This window comes from Pterocles gutturalis, unplaced genomic scaffold (genome assembly GCF_000699245.1).
Source record: "Pterocles gutturalis isolate BGI_N339 unplaced genomic scaffold, ASM69924v1 scaffold31669, whole genome shotgun sequence".
Lineage (NCBI taxonomy): Eukaryota > Metazoa > Chordata > Aves > Pterocliformes > Pteroclidae > Pterocles > Pterocles gutturalis.
The window spans coordinates 86,266-104,088 of record NW_010129224.1 but is presented as its reverse complement, the minus strand read 5'-3'; the positions used below and the strand labels follow the sequence as shown (position 1 = coordinate 104,088).

The following is a 17,823-nucleotide window of genomic DNA, read 5'->3' as shown; positions in this document are numbered from 1 at the left end:
GTGACGGGGTTGTTCTTGCTCTAAAACTCTAAAATTAATTTTCCTTTGTGATTGTTTAAGCAGAACTGAGTTCTTTTCCCTTGTGTACAAGGAAATCTTTCATCAAAGCTTGGGGACTTTTTGAAACTGTTTCCTTCCACAGGTGTTTATGGTGTATGGTGATAGAACAGGATCTCTAGGAGTAATGTCTCTTCATTGTGAAATCTTTCTGAAGAAATGTAGAGGTGTGTCTTTGTGTTTATGACAAGGCTTAATACTTGATTTCTGCTTGTCTCTGGGAAAATACAGGCTATATCTGCAGCAAACCCTGAATGACACAGTTGGAAGGAAGATTGTGGTGGATTTCCTTGGCTTCAACTGGAACTGGATTAACAAGCAGCAAGGGAAACATGGCTGGGGTCAACTGACTTCTAACTTGCTTCTTATTGGCATGGAAGGTAAGCAGTTTCCTCTGACTGGAGGAGAAGGGGAGATTTGATCAGCAGTTCTGTATTTCAGTTCCAGAAGGTCTTTCAAATGGATTTTCCACTAGTTTCTTAGTGTTCCTTCAGAGCAGGCAGTTTAAAGCTTTGAGTTGGGAGAGGATTGTTGTCACAACTTAACTTGGCTTATAGAGAGGAAACAACCAAAGGAATAGCCTGTGTTTCCCCAGGGAGGTACTGTGAATGCATGGATGTAATCGGCTCATGGAAAGGCTCTGTGTGATGCTGGTAGGGCTTTGTTTTCAGTAATTGCTGATCATATTCTGAGACCTGTTTATTGTTTCCTTGCTTAAGATCCTGTAGACTTAAAATGCTCAGAGTCTGCAGATTTAAAATGCACAAGGGTTTGCAAGTTGAGCAAAGTTAGTCTTCTAGGCTTTTCTTAGCATGTCCAATGCCTACCCAGGAGGAAACATTGATTATTCTGTGAAGCATTTGTTCTTATTTAAGCTGGTACACTGTGAGAAGGAATTATCTTTCAATTAAGAATGGAATTTCTTCCTGGAAGGCTAGAGGGCACTGGAGAACTTGAAGATGGATAAATCCTAAAAATATCCGAATAGAGTGGAATTCCAGATCCATGTGGAGATGAACTCATAGGCAGGTGCCTTAGGAGACAGAGGTACTACTACAGTGTTGACAAGGAGAACATTCTCGTAGAAAGTAATCTCAGTAACGGGGCAAGGAGCGTACACAGTTGTGTGAAATGGGGTGGCCTATAATCAGTGTGGCCGTTGCATCCAATTATAATTATCCAATTATAATTACTTGGAAATTCATGGCTGTTCAGTTCTGACAGCAGATGTCTTTTCCCCTTTGCAACAAGTCCTACTCGACTTACAGTAGTTTGTCTTTGCCACTTGTTTTACTAGCTGAGAGAAGAGAAGAGAACTTCATGTAAAAGCACTGCACCAACACTCCACTAACATTCTATTATCAACAGGTTATGCACAGAACCAAGGAATTGTCTTGAACCAGTGTGTGCTAGAAGAAGGAGTGTCCTTACATGAGCATGTAGTTATATGAGCTATTTAATGAAGTTATGGGGTTAACTATTATCTTAATTCTATTTAGTGAAAATACATATGAAGAGCAAGCTAAAAAGTAGTATCTGAACTGGCAAGCAGCCTGAAAAACATAGTTGTGAGGGGTAAAAAATGCCCCACTGTATTTAAAGATTTCATTAAATTTAAGATCTAGTGGTGACAGTCAAGCTTCAGAATTGTTAATCAGACTGAGGAGGTGCTATTGGGAGCCCCAAGGACAGAGAGATTTGTTTACTTGTTTTCTTGCAAAACTGCTAGGACTTTTTTCAGAATCAGACTGTTCAACTACTTTTCTCTAGACTAATAATTTTTGAAAGTCCATTCCACAACTTGTCATCTAAGCAGAGTGTTTTATGAGAAAGCTCCCTGTCAACATTTGCCATCTGCTGTTCATTGAAACAAGCTGGAAATCCTAATCCTGTCGAGCATAAATTGCTGAATATGGATTTAGAATGGAAATTAAGTGGAGTAACAACTGCTCAATTAAGGCTGACTGATATAGTGATCAGTTTGTAATGTTCCTGTGGTCATTTTCCTTGTTTAGTTTTCTGAATATCTGGGAGTTTACTTACTGTCTTTAGCAAGCAATTTAACTTGCTCCTGTCTTTCACACCTGTATGTGAGAGCGTCCTGATTATCATCTTTTCTCTCTGTTTAGGGAATGTGACACCAGCTCATTATGATGAGCAGCAGAACTTCTTTGCTCAGATTAAGGGTTACAAGAGGTGTATCCTGTTCCCTCCTGATCAGTTTGAATGCCTCTACCCTTATCCTGTGCACCATCCATGTGACAGACAGAGCCAGGTGAGTGTTCTCTGCTCCATGCCAAAACAGGGCATTTCTGAAGATGCTAGGTGGGAGGAAGCTGCACTGGAATGAAAGCTGCATACCAGCTGTTGAGCTTTTGCCAAACCTGTGTTCAGATCTGTTAACTGGTGAATACATTGAGAACAGATGGAAGGACTGGTAGTGTTTCTGTTTGTGTCTGGTCCTGACTTGCAAGTACTAGGGCTATGAACATCATCCTACTGATAGCACAACAGAGTTGCAGTTGCTACCTTCTCTGTTCTGTTTCGTTGATCACTTGGTCAAACACAGATTTGCTCAGAGACAAATTGCAGGGCTCCTGTCTAAGTTGGTAGTGTTTTGGGGGTACTGCAGGACCTCGCAATGGAGTTAAGACGTGAATGGGAATGTATAGGGAAGAACAGGATGATTTGATACTGAGAGCCAATAATGAGCAATGTCATAGAAGAACTTCCTGCAGAGTTCCTTAATGTTTTCTTCTGTTAGGTGGACTTTGACAATCCTGACTATGAGAAGTTTCCGAACTTCCGGAGCGTGGTTGGCTATGAGACGGTGGTGGGGCCGGGGGATGTGCTCTATATACCTATGTACTGGTAAGAAGGATGACGGGGCTGCACAGTGACGAGCAAACAGAATTTTAAAAGATCTTCTGCTTAAAGTGTTGGGTTGGCTCTTAAGAAAATTTTGTTTTGACTTCTCCAGCAAGTGCATTATTTTCAGTGATATCTTGGGCTCATCTGCTTCTACTTCCTGTCTGTTGAATGGAAGTGGCAATTCTCCCTGACATTACATTGTTGTGCAAGTATTCCACTAATGTGGGAGAAAAGGATCTGTATTTAAATAAAGAAAGCTTTCCAGAAGTTCTGATGTCTTGATGATGGAGATATAGGGCAAGGCTTGTCTAGTGCTGTCTGAACTCATCCATCCAAGGTATTTCACTATAAGCTACAGCAATAGTTTCTTTCCTTTTTTTTTTTTTTTTTGTGGTTTCCATACAGGTGGCACCACATTGAGTCTCTCCTGAATGGGGGGATTACCATCACTGTGAACTTCTGGTACAAGGTGAGTACAAGCACCTTCCTGAGCAGCTTGGATAGCTCTATCCTGGAGGATATTTTTCAGGTAGAGGTGTACTGGCATGTGTTGTCAATGTGAGAACTTCATGGCACCAAATCCTTTACTTTAAAGCTGAAAACTACTTTCTCCCTTTCAAGTGGTGTGTGAAGAAGTGGGTGGCTGTCAGAAGGAGGAATAATCTGCCAATTCAGGAATAGCAATGAGCTATTTTTGATATTTCAGGGTGCCCCAACCCCAAAGAGAATTGAATATCCGTTGAAGGCTCATCAGAAAGTGGCAATAATGAGGAACATTGAGAAGATGTTGGGAGAAGCCTTAGGAAATCCACAAGAGGTATAAAAAAGAACCATATAGTGACTGCTGTTGAAATTGTTATGGCTTGATGCAAAATTCCAGATGCCAACTATTTGGCTCTGCAGGTGTCACAGTGAGGGTAGGAGAAAGCAGGGTTGCTCTATTGCTGTCAGAGGTTCTTTCTGCTGTCTTCGGAAGGTCCTTTGGCTAAAAAAAGGCAAGTTCTTTAAATTATAATTCTGGAGAGGTCTGCTACAAACAATGGCGTAATTGTTCTTGTATGGGGGGGAGGTGTACTTTGGCTTTGGGCACTGCCAGGAAAGTGTTGCTCCCAAGTTCTCCTTAGGCTTCTGTGCAGCAATGATACCCAGTTTTTGCCAGAAAAATGAAACTGTTTTACCTGTTGAGTCCAAATCTCTTAAATAAGAGAAATCTCTTGTATTGAGTCATGCACTTCCCACTTAACACACATCTCGGTCATCTCTGAATTCTTTGCAGTTTTAACCAACTGGTATTTCAAAAACAGATTGAAGTGCTAAGGGTATGCTTTTGAAGATCTGATCTGAAAGTGGAAATACTGGATGTGAATAGAAATGTTTTCGATGATCTGTAACCCTTACAACTATGCAGGAACTCGTCTTCAGCGTGCATGTGAGATCATGTCTCTCCTCTGAGATTATCTTATAGCATGCTGAACTTCCCTTGGTGATCAGGCAGTGCTGACAAATAGGAGTGGTCTTGACTGAAAGTAAAACCTTAGCAAAACTGTCAGTCCTAGCCTTCCCTCTGAGTGACCCCAAGGACCAGAGAGGATTGAGTAAGAATGTTCCTTCTCTGCACTGCAAAAGGCAAGCCCTGATGACTATTGGCTCCTTTTAATAGCATTTACTGAGAAATCACAAATCTAGGGTGGGAAGTGAAAAAGTTTCAAAGAAATACTGTGGATGCGATGTTTTAGTGACAGCTACAGCTGGGTGTTGGCAGAGAACCCTGTAATTTTGGTAAGGTATTTGAGGCACACGGGTGCACCTGTGTTTTATCTGGAAGATACTTTGAAACTGATTTGGTGAACCTTTAGGCTCCTTTTATTTACTGAGGTCCTTTGCCCTCGGCTGCTCAGCTCGCAAGGTGTTGTGATGCAGAGGGAGCAGGCTCTGTAGCCACCATTTCTGTGTAACTGTCCCAGCTAACGATCTGTTTTTGCTTTGAACAGGTGGGTCCCTTGTTGAATATGATGATTAAGGGGCGTTATGACTAATGCCTGGCTGCCCGGGTGACTGATGTTGGAGCTGCTTTGTTCACAAGCAATGGAAGATAACTGAGCGCTAGTATTGCACGCAGCACTTAACAGACTGATGGGTTTCCTGGCCCATCCCTGCCCCACTACAATAACAGGGGCTACTGGAACTGCAGAACTTTTAGTATCCCATTCATCCTCCACTCTCGTCTAACTGAACCTCCCAAGAAAGAGTCTGCACTTATTGGAAGCTTCATGCTCGTTAACTTGGTTTTTCTCCGTCTGCCCTGTTTACCACAAGAAGGAGCATGGCTTCTGGCACTTGGATGTGTTGCTTCAGGATTTTCAGGCATTTGAAGAAGAGCTTGGAGGAGAACTGGGAGTGATCTTGTGTCCTCAGCCGCATGGGATTTGGACTTTCTGGCTGGGTTTATGTGTTGGTGCCTGTGGTAGATATAAGATGGGAAGTGATAGGTTTGGCAGTCCTCTGTTGTTAGAGGACCTATCCATGCTCAACTCTGGCACCTTTTTGTATACGGGAACGAACAAGTGAGATGGGCTGTGTGTGATGAGCAACTGGACAAATTATTCAATTTCTTCAACTTAAGACATCTATGCTTTGGACTTAGTACAGGGTAGAGATCAGAGTGAATTCATCTAGTGTGTGAGCGCCAAATCCTATGCTCCCCAAATGACATCTGTGTTGTAGGAGTCTAGATAAATCTCCTTTCTGACAGCTTTCTCTGGGGAGTGAAGGCTTTTCTCCTGCTCTTCTGAAGCTGCAGTGTGGTTAAAAGGGGATGTAGTGTTATGAAGGGAGATGCATAAATGTGAGGGCACTCTTCAAGTTTTGAATGATTAAGCCATGTTTTTAAATTAAATTCCCTGGGGGTGCTGAGCTGTCAAAATGCAGTGTCAGGTAGGTGCAGAGCCTCCCTTCTCCCCGCCAGGGATTCTGGCTTTTCAGACTAACATGGGAAAGTGCCCTTTTTACTGAAACTGCAAGAACTCAAGTGTGTGTGGCTGAGCACAGGTGTGCATGTTTGTGTGATGTTGTGTGGCTCCTGTCCATCAGTTAAATCCATGCCAGTGTGTGATTCCTTTCCTTGTACAGTCATGTGAAAGAGGTCAGGGCTTTCTGTTTAAATGTGGTTATGTTTGTCTTGATCCTTTTTGTGTTCCGGGATTTGATGTGGCAGGCTGGGAAGTGACAAAGAGCAGGGTGCAGGAACCAGACAAGCCTCTATTTAAGAGTCCTCAGCAATCACCCTGAAAAAATCACTTTGCTTCCTCCTCCTCCTCTTCCATGCAAAAGCCCTAGGCTCATATGGAGGCTGGCTTTTTATTCCCTGAGGTGTGGTGCACTGCTGTCCCTTGTTTGGGGTGTGGTGCAAAGGTCTTGTATATTTGATGCGGTTGTAATGGGTCCCAAGAGTTACAGGTGGGAGAAGCTGCTTCATAGCCCATATATCTCATCCCAGAGAATAGTGGGGAATTTGTTATGTTGAGATTTAAGTGTTTTCCCTGTTCTTTGGGGCTTGTTCTGACATGGGATTCTGATAAAAGTATTGAGAACATGCTGCTCAGGAAGTGTTCCATTTTTTGCCTCAGGTCCCATCTTTTGCTGGGACAGCTCATGCACCACTTGCACTGAGCTTGTCTTGCACACAGATGAAAGGCTTCTCAAACAGCAGGTCCCAGGGGCTAATTTTCTGGCTGCTTTACAGGTCAGAACAAATGAAGTGTAATTGGCAGCTGCAGGGTCCTGGTTTAAGAAAAGTGTCTGTGTCACTGAGTAGTCTGACTGCCATGTTACTTGTTGCAGACTCTCCAGGGCTGTGGTTAGATCCAGACGAAGGTCACTCAGCTAGATATTTATCAGTGCTCAGCCTTTGGGCAGGTGAGGAAAAAGGCTAAGCTGCTGCCTCTGGCCAAAAGCAAGGCCTTCCCAGGAATCCTGGGCACATGCCTGTGGTTGAAAGATGCTCTAATGAAATCCCATCTCTGTGCTATTTATTCAGCACATGGTAGTCTCCAGTACTACTTGTTAGACACCGTCAACTCTTGAAGCTCAGGGTGGGAGTTCATATTCCATGTGGAGAGGGAATGGTACTTACAGAACTTTAGGATCTTTTTTTTTTCTTTATTTGCCAAAGGTCTAACTTTTAAAGTGTCTGAACAGGTTTTGCTGCACTTGACTTTGTGAAAGCTCATTTACAATGCACTGATGGACTGACTCCCCCCTTCCCTTTTCACCTTGTGCTTCAATGACCCCTGCCATGGTATTGGGAAGCTGTGTGTGCTCTCTGCTAGGGGTGTGTGTGCAGGGGGTGGGGTGTGACAAACACACGGTACCTTCTGACGTGTAGTTCTTAAATACAACCAATGCTGAACAACAGAACTGTGTGGCTTTTATTTTGTGAGTGGCTGTATAGGAGATCTGTGTAAGATGTGTGCATAAAGCTACCTTTCAGTCTTTGTAATAACTCCACTTTTGTTCTGTGCTGATGAAAACTGCTGGTCTTCAGAACTGCCTTCAGAACATCAATACTAACTACATTTTATTGTGTGTCTTCACAACTTTTCCCATACTGCTTCTGTAAGCCTGAAAGGAAAGGTGGGAATAAGATGATATCCTTGAACCCTGTTAACAAGTGTTGGTGAGAAGGGAACAAATTCCCCTCCCTACTGACCTGAATGTTGTCACCATGCTCTGGTCACTGACAGGATGACAGAGCAAATGACACTATCAGTTGCTTATCATTTAGAATCATAGAATGATTAGGGTTGGAAAGGACCTTTAAAGATCATTAAGTTCCAACCCCCTGCCGGAGTCAGGGACACCTTCCGCTAGACCAGGTTGCTCAAAGCCTCATTCAACCTGGCCTTGAACACCCCCAGGGATGGGCATCTACAACTTCCCTGGGCAATTTGGGATATCTTGTCCTCCATTTGGTCCTTTATCCAATTCATACTTTGGTCAAGGTGATTTTGGAGGGAGGCTTCCTCTGTGTACCTCTGCTCCACCAAGCAGCCTCTCTACCTTATAAAGATACAGGTTATTTTATGGTAATATTAACTCTGCAGCAATCTTGGCATCTAACCATCAGTGAAATGGTGGCTAAATCTGAACAAATTTCTAATGTGTAGTTAAAATGGGGAGGAGTTGAATAGAGATTAGGGATGAATAGAGATGGGGGTGGGGGGAGAGAGAGACAGCTGTTTGAGCCTGGGCTGCTGCAACTGGCATTCTCTCCTCCCACCCATGGGGGACAGGGTGAATGTGTAGGGAGTAGGAAAGACAAGTGGATAAAGTCTTCTTTGACAATGGGCGTTCACCCTTCTCTGCTGAGATCATAATCTCTGAACACACACTTGCTTCTGTTCCACTGAACTTAGTGGTCTCTTATGTCCGATCCTGTAGTCTTTCTGTTGTGTATGTGCCTCTTTGGTAACATGCACCACTGGCACCACAAAGACCAGAAATGTCTCAAGTTGTGCAGAGAAGCAGAGGAAGCTGATGGATGAGAACTGTGTCATTTGAAAACCAGATCAGACTCCAAGATTTTTCAGTCTTTTCCTTGTTCTTTGAAAAGGAGTTTTCTAAGGAGAACTTATTTTCTCTTAATCCTTGTAGATCATGGCTGCAGTATTTTTCCCGTGGAAAGAGAAGAGCATGGGATTTCAGTCTGATGCACTGTTTTACCCCTTTGGTGATCAGGGTCACGTTCAGCTCGGTGATCACCCAGAAAATTTGGAGTGATAAAGCAGGTCCAAGGTGAAGCCAGCAGGTCAGGATCACGGCCAGGGTTGAGGAGGTTTGAGACAGCTGCAGTGCAGGAGCAATCTAACACAGGTGGGGGTGGAGGGGAGAGATCCTCAGCATCAAAGCAGCTCTTGAAGAAAAGAGGGGCAGGCCTGGGCTGAGGCTGCTGCTGCTTCCCTTGCAACAGTTCGTAGCAAACTGACCTTGAACACAGCTAACTGCTCTTTGAAGTCCTAGAATGGAGATGGTGCCCTAAGGGTCTTGACAATCTCTTGGAAGGCGTCTGTGGTGATGGATGTTCAATCCATGCTGCCATCCCAGCCCCAGAAGCAGAGCAGCAACTGCCAACAGGGGTGTAGTGCCTTTATGTGTGTCTTTGTTCAAAGCACTTGTTTTCTAAGGCTCCCTTCTGCCATGTGTGTGTGAGGAGCTTCCTCGCATTCTGGTTTAGGGTCTTCATCTTCCTTTCCTGTTTCGGAGGTGGCACCTCTCCTGGCAATGTCCTGGGAAGTCCTGAAGTCACCGTCTTCCCTGGATGCTTTTCTGCATTGGTGCTGCCTGGAAGGAAAAGGAAAGAGATGCTGTTACTGTGACAAACACATGCAAAGTAAGTTCTAATTACTGCCTCGCAAAGTCAAATATTTGTTGCAAGCAGAGGACTAATTGTGGGGGGAGGGAGCGGAAGTCAAGGCTCTTGGAGTGTAAGTGGAACAGATGCCCGGACGCCTTGGGGAAACGCAGCTTTCCTCTACAAATCAGAGCTTTAAATTACAAGGCTTTTACCAACGAGAACAGTTGTGGGAAGTCGTCTGCTCTCATTTGCGTAATGGCTTCTGTCACTGGTGATTAGACACAGGATGAAGGAAAAGAAATTTGACAATTAGGAATGAGCGATCATTAATCAGAATCTTTGTTAGAAGGAGGGAAAGGGGGGAGAATATCCTGTAAACAATGGAGGCAGCCACTAGAGCCACAGTGAAGTCCATGAGATGCATAACTCTTGAGTGCTACTGTTGCTCTTCAGAGCCCCCTCCACCTAGGTACCAAGGAGCACCAAAGGTCTTGGCTTGGTTGGAAAACTTGTGGAGTAAGGCAGCTAGGCAAAATCCTTCCCATGCTCTTCAGTGATTCTCAGCTATCTGCTTAGTAAGGGAGAGAGCACATCTGGGAGCCCTCTCCTTGCGCCATGAACACCTTGTGCTTCCTTCTCAGTGCCTGGCCGCCAACTGCCAGGAAAAAACACAGAAACAACTTATAAAACTTTTGCGATCTCCTTTCCCCACACCTTACATGCAGCCTTGCAGTTTCTGGTGTGGAGGAGAGCAGGCATGGGCCTTGACTGGCATGCAGAAAGATTAGGATGAGCAACATGACAGCAGTTCCAGGCTCTTTTCCTCATAATGTTATTTCCTACAAGAGCACAGAGCAACGTGATAGGCTGCATGACAGGTAAATACTGGAAGGCAGTTGTGACTTCTCCATGTCTGTTGTTTGCTGGCTTAGCAAACAACGTCATCCAGCCATGCACGATCCAGTGTCTGCATTTGTTTGGGTTTTGTGGGTTTTGATCAAATTATTAGAACATGTAAAATCTCTGTTACCTATTTTTCCTACAGCTGTCATTCAAAGTCTTGTCAATTTAAACATTTTGGTGTAGTTTACACTGCTTTTGATTAGATCAACTGTTATAACTTGGGAGGGGAGACAACAGACCATTTGTGGGGCATATAAGGTTGGTTGGTGCATCTCAAACTTACTGGATTCATTGATTTCAGTGACAGCTCCTGTCTCTGCAAGACTGGGTTATTCACTTGAGACAGAGGTCTCCATCAGGGTGATTATTATTTCTGTGACTGGAAATCAAAGCAGATGCTTCCAAAGGGGAGAGCTGAAGCCATGTTGCCTCGTTCCCAACTAGCTCCAAGCTCAGACAAATGACAGCAGCTTGGATTTTCAGCCTCTTCCTGTGGCTAGTGGTACTCACCACAGGAACTCAAAACGAAAAAGAAAACAGCGGATCTCAGAACAGGATCTAACAGGGCTTTTCATCCAGTGCTCATCGGGAGAGAATTAGAATCATAATTGGTCACATTGCTCAGGATGGGGAGATGTGTCAGGTAGTGGCTTTTATCCCCTCTTAAATGTCTGAGGGGAGGGCTGCTTCTCATTCACTGCAACATTTTAAATGCATGCTTAAATTTGGAGGAGTGCATCTCATGCTTTTTGTGGATGGTAAGGCAGCTTGTGGTGATGTAGGGTTGCTGTCAGAATTCACTTCACAAAATTGCTTTAAACCCTGAGAAAGCCCAGACTTTGACACAGCAGGGTATTGCCCTTGCTGTAGGAAATGTCACTGTGCTGGATGGCAGGAGCCACAGGTATGACTTTAATCTTGGAGATTCAGTTGTGGGTTTTCCTGGATAGTCAGGATTTTCCATTGAATGCCTTGACAGAAAGGACCTTTGGATGTGACTTGAAACCCCTTAGGAAGCCAGGGAGGAGAATGTATACTATCCTGTATGTAGGTAACCTGCGTTGTAGATCTGCTGCACACTCTGTGCTTCCTGAGCTGCTTGAGCACTGCTGGCCTCATGCAATGAGCTGTGTGAAGCCTCTGGCTGAGCTGAAAGCAGCTGAAGGAATGAGGTCAAATAATTTGCTTCTATAAAGGGACTGTCCCTGTGCCCACAGAGAGGGGTTACTTTCTCTGGGAGAGCTTAGTACCATGGGCAATAAACTGATTCTGCCCAAGCTTGGCTGCTCCGAGTTCCTCTGCCAGGAACTTTGACAGTTTCTCGGAAGCTGCTCCTATCCATCTGTGTTTCACTGGGGTAAAATGCTTCTGGCAGCAGAGAATTACTGGTGCTGGTGGGTATTTAGGTCAAATGCAAGCCACTACAGGCTGTGGAGCTGGAGGGAATGGGGCAGTAAGACATTGCTTGGCATTTGAGGCAGTAGGCTTCTGATCTGTCAGGTCATGTGAACTGCAGAGATTTGTAGATCTGGGGAGTTGCAGGGTCGTGTTACTTGGGATGTCAGGTCTGACACACTCTGGCAGGGCAGACCTTAGTGCTCTCTGAGCCTATGATCGGTGGTGGTACAAACCTGGGGGGTGAGCAGGTGTGGGAATCTCTAAGTGGAGTACAGGGCTCTGAAGGACCCATTCATCTGCCACCAGTTCACTCCAAGCCACAGCCTGGGGCCCCTTACTTTCACCTCCTCCCCAGCGCAGAGACAATCCTGTGTCTCCTGCTTTTGCTGTTTGTTTATAGCTCTCCCCATCCCATCTGTCTTTCTCTCCTCCTTCCTCCCCTTCCTTTTCCCTCCCTCTCCCTCCTCCCCCTCATTCCCTGTAAGCGATTAATCATTTTGACAGGTTCGGCAATGGCCTTTATTTCCTTCAGGCGGCCAAGAAATGTCTGTGAGCACCTTCTCTGACACCCCTCATGTTCTCTCTCCAATCAGATCAGCCACTTCACTTGGAGTGACACCACTAGAAGTGTGGGGAGGGCAGCAGGGGGGAAACTCCAGCAGAGCCAGCTGGGGAAATGGGCAGTGGGGCAGCATCCAGTTGGGGTGCCATGTGGGCCCCCGTTAGCCATGATGAATATGTCATTTCACTATAGCTTGAATGTGCCATACTTCGCTCCCTCCCTCTCCCCAGGCTACCCTTCAAACCTTGGTTTCAGTGCAAAGGCAGTCGGGAAGAAATCAGGCTGCTCAGAAAAATATCAGCCTCCAACAGAGTGGCTGGAGGGAAGAGCTGTCAGAGAGAAAGAAGAGCAGACTGGGATCATCAAGGGAAAAAGAATGGGGATGGTTCGGCAGATGGATGTAGAAGCCTTCCTGGGAAACTCCCCTTTGTCTTGTGCAGGAAGGAACTTGTCTCTGAGTCTCTGTCATGTTTCACTTGGACATGTCATATTGTCATGAGGATGCCTTCCATTCACCTGCAGTCGGGGGAGCTCTCTGGCCGAGGTACATGATATTGCAAATGCTCTGCCATCTAACTAGAATGAAAACAGGGTGGATCAGGGGGCATGATGTTCCCAAAAGAGTTTATCTGCTCTAATCAAGCTTTACAGCATCCTTCTTCCCCTTGTCATGGGACCAAGGGATGATATACCTCTAGAGATATTTTTTCTCCTCTTAGCATGTAAGCAGATATCCTCCACAGTGGGAAGGAGAGGCCCAGGAATAACCATTCTACCCAGGGCCTCTGGGGATGTCTAGAGACCCTTTGTGCAGAGGAGTGGATTGTTACAAACAGTTACAGAAGTGCAGGAGATAGCGAAGAAGAAAAATAGGTTGAAGATGTTGCACTAGAAGTCAGATGGAACGTGATGTAAAGATCTTGCATTAGGTGGTCAGGTATCTTAAGGCAGGAGAGTGGTTATAGTGACCCAAAGGATTCTCTCTAGTCTGTTGTTCCTATTCAACAAGTAAGTAAGCCCTGAGCCAAGACTAAAATACAGTGAACAGGCTCATCATGGATGAAAGGCCCTAGGGTAAGACTGCCATAACTCTTCAGGAAGGGCAAAGAGCATGCCAAATGGGGGTGTCTGTCGTTGGAAGTTGCCACCTCTTGAGATGAGACGAGGCAGCAACACAAAGGCAAAACCACCTAGCTCAATGCAGCTACACCTCAGAGGAGTAGCCAGGCAGGTGGTAGCTCTCAATTGACTCTGGGAAGCTCACACCCTCTTATGAAACATCAATGCTTGCTCTTCACCACATGAGCTTGTGTTCTTGCCCTACATGAAAGGCATGAGAGTCAGTTTTAACTGCAGGTCCTGCTAGCAGCAGGCTGGATGGGTTCTGTGAAGATGCTGAAGGAAAACCACAATCTCACTTCCTACATCTCCCTGTTGTTTGTTTTCTCGTTGTGAAGAGGTTGCCCTTCAGATAAAGACCTAAAAGCTGATACAGCCTAAGTCCAAAGGGAGGGCAGTGAGCTCATCTGGAATAAATGTCTTTGCCCCTTGTGGGCTGACTCTGCATGAGATCTCTGGAAGGTAGGAAGACTTGAACTAAAGAGGAGTTAACAGGCACTTTCCAGCAGATGAAAAGGCAGTGTGGACTCCCTCTGACAGACATGCTGCCCCATGTCTTGGGAGTGACCTCTGCCAAAGTCACTGAGTTTTTCTAAGCTAACATTTCTCTCAAGGAAATATTGATTTTTGTGCTGGTGGTGCTAAGCACTGTTGTTGAATGAGAGGCTATAAATGCTTGGCAGAACAGTGGTGGCCCTTCTTGGCAGCTAGACTTGCTGCTCTGCAAGCCAGATTTCTGCAGGCTTGTTCTCATGTGTCCAGGGTGAGGAACACTGCCTCTGTAGTTCCAGGCTAGTGACCACTAATGGTTTCAGTGCCTCTTCTCCAGTGTGAGGTAGTTACGTTTGCTCCCTTGTGTTTGGTGAAGGATAGGAGACATTCATTAGCAGCAGAAAATGGCCTGTCCCTGGACAATTTACATTGAGTAATAGGTTTCTTTCTTGAATATAACATAAGAAGGGAACACGGCAGAAGTCTTAAACAGTTCATCTCAGTGCTGGGAGTTTTCAGAGATAATGTATGAGATCTTCAGAAATTAAGTCCAACCAATGCAGTTAATGCTGGCTATCCTAGAAAGCCTGTTTTAAATCATCAACAGCCCTAGTGAGATCTAGGTCTTTTAAGAGTTCCTGCCTGTTGCATGCACTCAAGGCTTTGAATCATGTAGCGCTGCAGTGACAAAAGTTGTGTCTTTGCCCTCCCAAGCCATGAGCAGCAAGGAGAACACAATGCTGTCTGTCGTTCCTTCTCTTTTTACAAGGCCAAACCATGAAAATGGGAGCCTGAGCGTTTTCAGCAGTGGGTTCTCCCTGTTGCTTTCATCTGTTAAATTCAAGTTTGCTTGCCCAGAGAGGTTGTTGTGTCTCCATCCTTAGAAATATTAACTTGACTGGCCAAGGCCCTGAGCAACCTGATCTAACTGTACCTGCTTTAAGCAGGAGGTTGAACTAGATGATCTCCTGAGGCCTCTTTCAACCCAGATTATTCTATGATCCCAGGGGTTTGCCCAGGAGAACTCATCACCTGATGTGCTGTATTTCATCCCACCCCTTAAAATGACTATAGAGCCCAGATAATCCAGAATGTAAGGGAGAATATCAGACTGTTTTCTTTCTCTACATAGAAGCCTTTGTGGCAGGATGTTGTAGGCTACTTTTTTTCATCTCCAGGGTTATGAAGAGTTTCCTCACTGAACTTGCACCGTGTCTGTCAGCAGAGCTTGTCAGTAGGGCAAGCTCAGGTAGGTGGTAATGGATTGAGAGCTCTTGATCATCGCATGGCAGGTGCCTGTCACTTCCCCCCAGTGAGTGTCTATACCATCCAGTGGACAGGGTGGCACATCGCAGAGAGAGGGCAGAGCTGTTTGACTGCAGAACCAAAGCAGCATTGCTGCATCAGCATAGTATTGAGGCTTGGCTCACTACTGCAGAGGTCTTCTGCTGCAGCTGACCTGGTGTCCTCTGCTTGGTGCTGTGCTGAAGCAGTGAAATAAATGAGCTTGCATGGGGATGTCAGTGGTACTGTCCTGGAAGGCTGTGGCCTGGTTGCATGAGCACCGCTGTGGCCCTGAGCCAGCTGGAGTTGAAAGGAGCCTTGTCCTCAGGCCCGGGCTGACCTTCTGGCCAGGGTGCTATGTGCTGTGATGAGGTGACGAGGTGACTTACCTAGCTGCAAATGGGAAGGTGTTGCAATCGGGTGCTGTTGATCCACACTATGGACAAGCTGGACTATGCCCAGTTAGTTGGAGGCTGAACAAGGACTTGCCCCAGCTTTCAGGGATGGAGAATCTAGCTTCAGAACTGGTCTGTGCTGCATGCTGTGCTGTTGCTGTCCCTATGGATTTCCTTCAGGTTCAGGCACTAAGCATCCTTGTTAGTGGCCTGGGTCATCCCCTGTCTCCTGGTAAATCTCAGATACCCTTGGTTATTGGCAAGCATCTCCATGTTGTGCAGCTGTTCCAGACTTCTGGGCAGCACCCAGTGCTTAATGGGAAAGCTGGGGTGTGAAGCTAACTTTGCATGTTCCTTTAGGTGACAGAGGTGCTTGTGCCCTTGGGGGCTTCAGAATTGGAGGTTGGCTTGGTTTGATTTAGGAATCTCACATTTTGAGGTGCCCTGGCCAGAAGAGGCATTTGTGTCTGGGCTCTGTCTGTCTGGGCTGCTCTGAACGTTATGGATGTGTTGCTGCTGTCTTTGCGGAGTGGATGAAAGTGTTTGTGGTAAAATGTAATCAAGTGGAAAATTGCAGTGCATATAAACACATATGGCACTCAATGACTGGGCATTAGGCACAGTGACTGCAGGCAAAAAAAAAATTATCTGTAAACGTTTCGCAGCAAGTTTTGAAATCTTAAAGAACAATAAGATATTAGCAATTTAATGGGGTGATTCAGCGAGGCAGCGATCCTCGGGTTGGGAGAACGAGGATGCAGACAGCTGCATTGCCGGGAGCGGCTGGGATTACTCAGCCAAGCTCAACAAGCTCTGTCTACCAACAAAAGACAGCTGCCAAAGGTTTCCTTCACAAGGCAAGGTGGCTGTGCTTGGGAAGGAGAGAGCCAGGAGGTGGCTCACGGACCTTACCAGTGCCACCTTCCAACCTCCTCCAAGAGCCTGCTGTTTACAGCAACGTTTGGAAGAGGCTGCTTGTGGTCAATGAGGCAGAACTGATGGCCTACGTGGATCAGGCCTGGCTCAGGTTGGGAGCTGTGGAGGCACTGCAGGTTAGCGGCTGGATCGGCCTCCCAGGAAGAGGGAGCTCGGTCCCATTGACATCCTGTGCCTTCAGGCTCCATCTGCTTATGCTGCCCAGGATAGCACCTTCCCAGCTATTGCAGAGCCCACAGTAGTCCAAATACTTCCTGGGGGCAACTCTTTCGCACCTTGACAAGGAGCTCTGTCATCTACTGGAATTACACTTGGATCTTTCACATCTAACACTATGGAGGTTCACTCCCTGAGCTAGTTCTCCATCTCCAAACCTCTTGCTTTGATCCCGCTGCTTACAGGGGACAAAGTCATGTCAGGCCAGCATATGAAAGTGATTTTTGCTGAGTGACACAAGTATCAGGTGTTTATATTCTCTTGCTGTATGCTGACTTCCCTTTTTTTGACATGAAGGTTACCTGTGAGTGGGAAAAGAAATGCACCTTGGCAGCATACCTTTCCCAAGAGACACAGGGAAGCAGCTTGAATACTGGGAGAAGTACAGCTTTGGTGGCTCTACTGACTGCTCTGAGGTCCTGCATCTAGTGGTCGAACTTGCTCAGCAGTTGATGAGAGAACAGCTTCTGAAGAAGCAGCAAAGAGGGTACCACATGGGAAACCCCAAGACTATTGGCAGATTGGTCCAGCAGAGCCTGTCTATTTCCAATCCATTCTGGGAGAAATCTTCGCAAACTAGCTAGTGACAGTAAGAACTGCACAAATAAAATAAAAATAAATGAAAACTGTGTTTCTTGGCTGTAAGTGACTGCTTTCCAGGAATGTAAGGAACGTAAGCTGATGTGAGTAGAGCAGTAGGTTCTCTTAATCTTTCTGCACAGGACGTTTAATTTTCATCCTTGTTAGTACACAACCACGAGAACATGCCTTTTCTTGGATCTGATCCTGGAAACTGAGACCCAAGTGCCTGGATCGTTAGCAAAGTGTAACTTCAGTGAGATTGCAGGCAGGCCTGTATTGATGTCTTTGGCTTCCTCTGTCAAGCTGCCTAAGGCTGGACTTCAGTAAGACAACATGCCTGCCATACTTGTGTATTCAATTCTAGATAGAATTGGTGAGAATAATGGTGGGAGAAGCTTTTAATTAATTACTGTTAAATAATGTTTATTTTCATTACATGCTTTTATACATTTAAGAAATTCCTGCTCTTAATCTTATCTCCTTAAGTGTGGTATATTAGAAAGAAGGATTATATTTCTTGCTTTGTGTCACCTGCTGGTTTAGGCACTCATGGTGTTTACATCTATAAACATTCTTGCTCTTGCTGATACATTAAGTACCATAGGGAAGTCATTGTCCTGCTAGCAAATGAAGCTGATGAGGCATGCCTAACACCA

At 45.5% G+C, this 17,823-nt stretch overlaps 1 protein-coding gene across 1 annotated transcript; it reads left to right on the top strand.

Annotated features, from left to right (window-relative positions):
- Positions 1 to 248: 248 nt before the first annotated feature.
- HIF1AN (hypoxia inducible factor 1, alpha subunit inhibitor) lies at positions 249 to 5,511 on the top strand (the record flags this gene model as incomplete). Its single annotated transcript, XM_010079882.1, has 6 exons — positions 249 to 437; positions 2,187 to 2,332; positions 2,822 to 2,928; positions 3,334 to 3,397; positions 3,635 to 3,745; positions 4,920 to 5,511. Coding segments are annotated over 6 exons (662 nt in total), but the record flags the coding sequence as incomplete, so codon positions are not given.
- Between the last annotated feature and the right edge of the window lie 12,312 nt (positions 5,512 to 17,823).